This window comes from Sylvia atricapilla, chromosome 2 (genome assembly GCF_009819655.1).
Source record: "Sylvia atricapilla isolate bSylAtr1 chromosome 2, bSylAtr1.pri, whole genome shotgun sequence".
NCBI lineage: Eukaryota > Metazoa > Chordata > Aves > Passeriformes > Sylviidae > Sylvia > Sylvia atricapilla.
The window spans coordinates 5,402,536-5,408,722 of NC_089141.1; the positions used below are offsets into that span (position 1 = coordinate 5,402,536).

Genomic DNA, 6,187 nt, shown 5'->3' on the forward strand with positions numbered 1-6,187 from the left:
AGCATCATACTTCAGCCTCTTTTTTCCTCTCCTACAGTGGGGAAAGATGCTATCTGGACTGAAATCCCATTCAATTCTGACACGTATTCAGAATGCAAAGGCAAACAATACGTAAAGAGGACTTGGTATAAGAAGTTTGTAGGTGTGCAGCTGTGCAATTCTTTGAGATACAAGATATACCTCAGTGATTCACTTACAGGTAAGAGACACTTAAATCACTGCTGTCCACATTATATATGCCTGAAAGATATTATGGTTCCTGTAATAAGAGGTTTAATAAGATGAGCTCTGCTGAAATGTGCTCAGATTTGTTTAATTTAGTCCATAGATTAATCATAAAGAATAATCTGCTTGTGCTCAGTAATTTATATGTTTGATAGTGAACTTTCAGACTACAGAGGAACCTCTCTGTGGTGATCATCTGATTTTAAGTCATATACTTAAAATCATACTTTAAGTCAAATACTGGGGATCATACAGAAAATTGATAAAGATCAGAGGAAATAGCATATATTGTAAAACAGCCAAACTGGTATTTAAAGGGTAGCCTGGAATACTTATTCATTAGAAGATCAGGACCTCATTTTAGACCAGGATTACACCTGTCATTCTCATCCCTTTTGGTAAACATCTGGTTACTGCTCTACTGGGAGGCTTATAAATACATGACTTTAGTCAACCGGTTTTACTCACCTGCCTTGACATGTTTTGTTTTGTTTTCACGTTCTCTATTTTTGCTTATGATCTTCTTTTCCCACCTTTTTGTTTTCCTCATATTACATTTTACTGCTTAGGGAAACTTCCTAGCCTTACATTCTCAAGTTTTGTTTGGTGTTTTAAGGCCAGTTGAGTGTGATGTGTTTAAGACCTGAATCAGGTGACACATGCTGGGGAAACAGCCTGCAAGAAATGTTTTTCAGTGATAGGAGATCTTTGTGTCTCATGCAGCTTGTGCAAGCTATATCTGCTACATTAAGAAATATGTTACCTTCTTATAATGCATCCCAAGCTCCTGGTTCTCTGCTGTGTGGGATCTCTTATCACAGACGGCTCTGTGATGGCATTAGCATGGCAGCCGAGCACAAAGATGTCTGGGAAATGCCTTTTGAGTGCAGGTGCAAGTGTGTTCAACACATCACATTGAATTAGCTAGGAGAGAAGGTGGAAGAATCCACTTTTGTAACCTAAAGTTGCCCCATCTCTGAGCTCAGCACCTCACAGGAGCAGGGCTCTGGGCTCCTTGGGAGGAATATGGAATGAAAAGAGCAGGGGAGGGCAGGGCAGCCCACAACGCTATAATTTTAAGATGATATAATTGCCTTGCATCCAGCACTGTTCTCTGATGAGCAGACAAGGAAGGAAAGCTTCACCATTAACAGTAAGCACAATACACTCTATGTAAATAATATCTTAACAATTGTGTGAATAAAAGAGGATGTTTTGAACAGATGTATCATTCTTTCAGCTGTTTCTGTACTAACCAGCTGTGATCAAATGACAAGCACTGGCAATGAGGCATGATGTGTCCCAAAACCAGCCAGCAGAGGAAATAGCTGTACTAATCTAGCAGGACTAGACTTCAGCCCTAAATCAAGTGAATTAACACTGCAGTGAAAGCTACTCCAATCTGAGAAGAAAAGTTTAATATCAGGAGCCCATTTTCCTACTTTCATTAGATTGTTTTTGTTCTTGCTGGAAGGATGGCGGCTTAACCTTGCTGGAAAAAAGATGGGGTAGACACACTGTATTCATTATACTTGCTAAGCCTGGTTCTTGCACTTGAATTGCTACCACCAGCGCTGACCAGTTGTCACAATATTTAAAAGAAGTGAAATATTGCTGTAGAAGGAAAGCTGCTTTCTCCCCCGTTCGCTGAGTGAGGCCTCTGTGTGTGAGTGAGAAGTTTTCCTGCTGGAAGGCAAGCTCTGCTGTGATGTGTGCCCCTGGGGCCAGAGGAAATGTCCCTGCCAGCACCAGCCAGCTGCAGTGAGTGTGCTGGCAGCTCCCAATTCCACCGGGTGCTGGAAAACCATCCAAAGTTTTGCTGTTGGTGCAGCGCCTCGAAACTTGGGTGCATCGTCCCAGGCAGGCAACAACTCTATCTTTGCATGCTGTTTTTAACATATTTATCCTTCTGCTGTTTTATAATGTATAAAACAAAGCTCGTAGGTAAAATTGAAAGGCCACCCACAAAGGAACACTGGGGGGGGGGGGGGGGGGGGGGGGGGGGGGGAAATTTACTTTGTGCTAGAATTTATATCCCTAAAACAGAAAATCAGTTATTTGTTAGCTCAATAGTTTTAAGTATGGGCTTTTTTATTATGGAAATAGTTGGGCAGTCAGAATGTAATAGTCACTGAGAATGCTGCTAATTTATGAAGACCAATTGTTTGAGTTATGCATAGGTTAAGCTGTGGACCAGAAGAGTATATGTGTATCTGGAAGTTACTGTTCTGGTGTTAGCCATTAAAATACCTGGCTTATTCTTTCTCTTATGAAGAAAAACTGATCTCCATTACACATGCCAGGACTGTTCTATAAACCAGCATCTACTGCTGACCTCATTTAACAGTCCTCCAGAGCAGTCACTGTAGGCATTCCAGAAAAGCAGGCCACCTAAAAATAAGTATTTATTGAGGGAAGGAAAAAAATTAATTCTATGTGTGACCTTCAACAGCTGTGGAACAAAAAAAAAGGCTTTTTTTGGGCGGCCTGAATGTTCTTAATTTCAGAGCAAAAAATTGCTGATAGGAACTCCCTCTGACCAGTTCTCCTAGGGAAAAAAAAAAAAAAAAAAGATGTCTGCAGCCAAAGCTAGATAGCAATAAATAATTTTGTAAAGCTAGAGGAGAGCCTCATGCCCAGAGGCTATCAACTGGAGGTGAGAAATTTTGGCAAAGTATTGCTCAGGTCACAAAAACATTGGTGTTTATTGGTAGGCTGCTCATTATTAATTGCTCTTTGGAAGCAGTATTACAACTCACCACACTACCTCTCAAATGGCCAGACTGGCACAGTTTCAAGGCTCCAGGACACCCAGTAACTGGACTTTCTGCCTAGCATTCTGAGCCTCTTTCTAAGTGCTCTCACCTTTCCTTTCAACATCTCAACCAAAGGCTGAACATACTGAGAACTAAGTGCTGGGAAAGAAGATTAGAAAGAATGGTAAGTTTATCTACAAAGGTTTCCATCCCAGGTTTGGGAAGAGAACGTGTGATGCTCTCCTCCACCTTCTGAACTGAATTTTACTAATGTCTTGCAAATCAAATCAGCAAGTAAAAACATCTGTCAAAGCCCCTTCACTGTGCCTGTTAACAGGATAAGCACAGCCTGTAATCAGTGTATGCTACATGGGACACTTGAGACCTTGATTTCTACTCAGTTGCAGTAAAGTGTCCTGTTAAGCAATCCTGCAAATAAACACATGGGCACCCTCCATGCTCTGGATAAGTACTTAATATCCGAGGTCATCTATATGTTAAGGGCTATCACTTGCAAAAATACGATGATTTATAAAACAGGCCTTGGCTATGTTAGGAGGTGGTCTGTAAAAACATCTCTGAAGGTATTGGGGGCTTCCTGACAGGGAACCAGACCTGCCTTCCATTCAAATCACTACCAAGACTTGCTTTTTGATGATGTTCTTGGTAGTAAAAAATTTCCCTTACTGCATGAAATGTAAGGAGAGGGAAAAATTATGTCCAGGCATAGATTTTGGCCAGGAGTGGGGCACTTTTGCCTTAGCCACAAGCACTTGGAGCCTGCATGTCATGTTCAAATTACAGCTACAGGTCCTGAGAGGAAAAGAATCATAGTGTCCACCTTGGCTTCCCCACAGAGGAAAGAGCACAGCCCATTGCCTCTGGTGGTTTTTTGAAATAGCCTTCACTAACTTTGCTGGTTCTTTGCTTTCAGGAAAATTTTATAACATAGGAGACCAGAGGGGCCACGGAGAAGATCACTGCCAATTTGTGGACTCATTCTTAGACGGAAGGACAGGACAGCAAGAAGATCTACCAGTCAAAGATGGTAATTCCTAACACCTGGCTCTTTAGCAAACCTTGGCAATTCTTCTTTTTTCATTTTTACTGCCAGTGAATTCAATGCCCACTGCTGGGGTGGGCGAGGAAAGGAGCTGCCAGCTTTGCAGGCAGAAGAGGGTCAAGAAGTTTTTGACAAGGAATGATGACTTATTAAGACAGTTATGACTTGGGTTCTGTTAGGTAGCAAACAGCCTGTCTTCCTGTTTAAAATATCCCAACAAATTATTCACAGTTGGTGTTACATATTTAAACTTAACCACAAATCTGATTTTGCAGAGAGGCATTAAGTGGTGTGTTTGAACTGGCAGCGTTGATTTAAAGCACAGTACATAATCAGGTGGGCATTAAATACTTTGGTATTAATGACAAACTGGGAAGTTACGGCTGGAAAATACAGTTCATGCTGCAGTAATTCTGTGTGTACTGTTACAAAAGGGTGCCCAAAATCCTGGTCTGGTCTAAGTGGGCATGGGGCTGGGTGTGCTAAACACAGCTGTGAACCTGCCTGGCTATTTTTCACACATTGCTGAGGCTGAGACATAAGAAATTTGTACCTCTGTCAGCTGAACTCCTGCCTTGCTGCTTGGCAGCAGTGCCAGGGGAGGTGCTCTGTTCCTTGTGGGGTAAGAACACAACCTGTCCTGGTTTGTTCACGCATGCTTAGCGTGTCATGGAACATTTTACTGAGGAAAACAGCAAAACAGTTTTCAGTACAATACCAGCGTGTTGACCAAACCCTCCTGTGCTTCATTTACAAAACACCCCACACAAGTCCAGAAACACGTTGAGGTAGGTGTGGGAGATGAATGTGAAGTTCCTAAGTCTTTCACAATTTTTTTCCAAAAACCAAGTAGTTACTGGTCTGAAGGATGTTTATGTGCTTTGTAAGCTTCTTCTAAAGAGGTTTTTGCTCTTCCCTGCCCAGTCCGTGCTGCCCATTTGAAAAGATATTTTGCATGAGAGATGGTCAGAATACAATTTGCATTGCCAGGACAGCAAACTTCTCAGTTGTACCAGATTCACTTCTAAAAATATTTTAGTATCTAAAAGAACTTTTATCTAACAACCTTGCTACCTCAGTTTAAAAGACACTTAAACCAGTTTGATTTCAGCAAAAGATTTGAGTGAACTCATGAGCTACATTCATTTTTAGGCCAAAACAAACAACAAAACAAGCAAACAAAAGACCTCACCTTTTCAGTAGCTTGTATTTCTAGCAAATGAGCTAACAGAGGAAAGAACAGAGGAAAGGAGGATTGTTCTGGCTGTAGCAGGTTGATTTCTGAGTTAACTACAGGTATTTGACCTGAAGTGCTGAGGGAATAGTGGCGATGCCGTTTCTTAGCTGCAGAATAGTATTTTTTGTGTGTGTGTCCACATGCCTGCTCCAGCCACACATACATTCCTTATGCAGCCCCAATTCCTCACTTTAATTTGTAACCTGATGTTAATGATTTGAAGGGGATGCAAGTGTGTTGTCAAAGGCAACAGAGTGAGAGCAGGAGGATTATTTCTCATTTAAGGATGGGGAGATGCTGTGAACTTTCCCCAGTGGCTAGGTTTTATTGAGGTTCACTGCAGTGTCAAGGCTGTGCAGTGGGGGCTAATTGTCACTGTCACTTTGCAATGCAGAGCAGCCTCCTGTTCTGAGAGCCCAGCATGGCCAGAGGGGGCACAGGCTGTGCCCAGCCAGCACCACCCATGGCAGGGTGCTGGATCTCCAGGGGAGGAAGGCTCCACCTCTGCACCGCCATCCCAAGCACTTTTGGATGGGTAGATTACAGAGTGCTCATGGATTTAGGGGCAGCAAACAGCTCTGCCTGTGGCAGTTGGGTTAAGGGCTCGGTGACTGGCCATTCACTGTTAGTTGCAGACTTCTCAGGGAACCAAAGCACGGTACTGCCCTGAGAACTTCGTGCCAACACAACTCTCCTCTCTGTTGCAGGGTTTTTCAGGGCAGTCCGTCAGGAACCTGTCAAATTCGGGAAGATCGGCGGGGAGACTCAGATAAACTACGTCCGCTGGTACGAGTGTGGCACGTCGATACCTGGCAAGTGGTAGGTGCCAGCTGAGTGCCAGGCTTTATACCAGCCTGAGGCCAATACTGCCTTATTGTGTAATAGTGTAGGCTGCTTACTGTAGTT

At 42.9% G+C, this 6,187-nt stretch overlaps 1 protein-coding gene across 1 annotated transcript in view; it reads left to right on the forward strand.

Moving 5' to 3' along the window:
• Positions 1-6,109, forward strand: part of ABI3BP (ABI family member 3 binding protein) — a 136,531-nt gene extending 130,422 nt beyond the window's left edge. Inside the window, exons 55-57 of the mRNA XM_066340725.1 lie at positions 38-199; positions 3,916-4,029; positions 5,989-6,109. Of these exons, the coding sequence (XP_066196822.1) occupies positions 38-199; positions 3,916-4,029; positions 5,989-6,104 (392 nt within the window). The 3' untranslated portion in view covers positions 6,105-6,109. The remainder of the gene's footprint in view (positions 1-37; positions 200-3,915; positions 4,030-5,988) is intronic.
• The last annotated feature ends 78 nt before the right edge of the window (positions 6,110-6,187 follow it).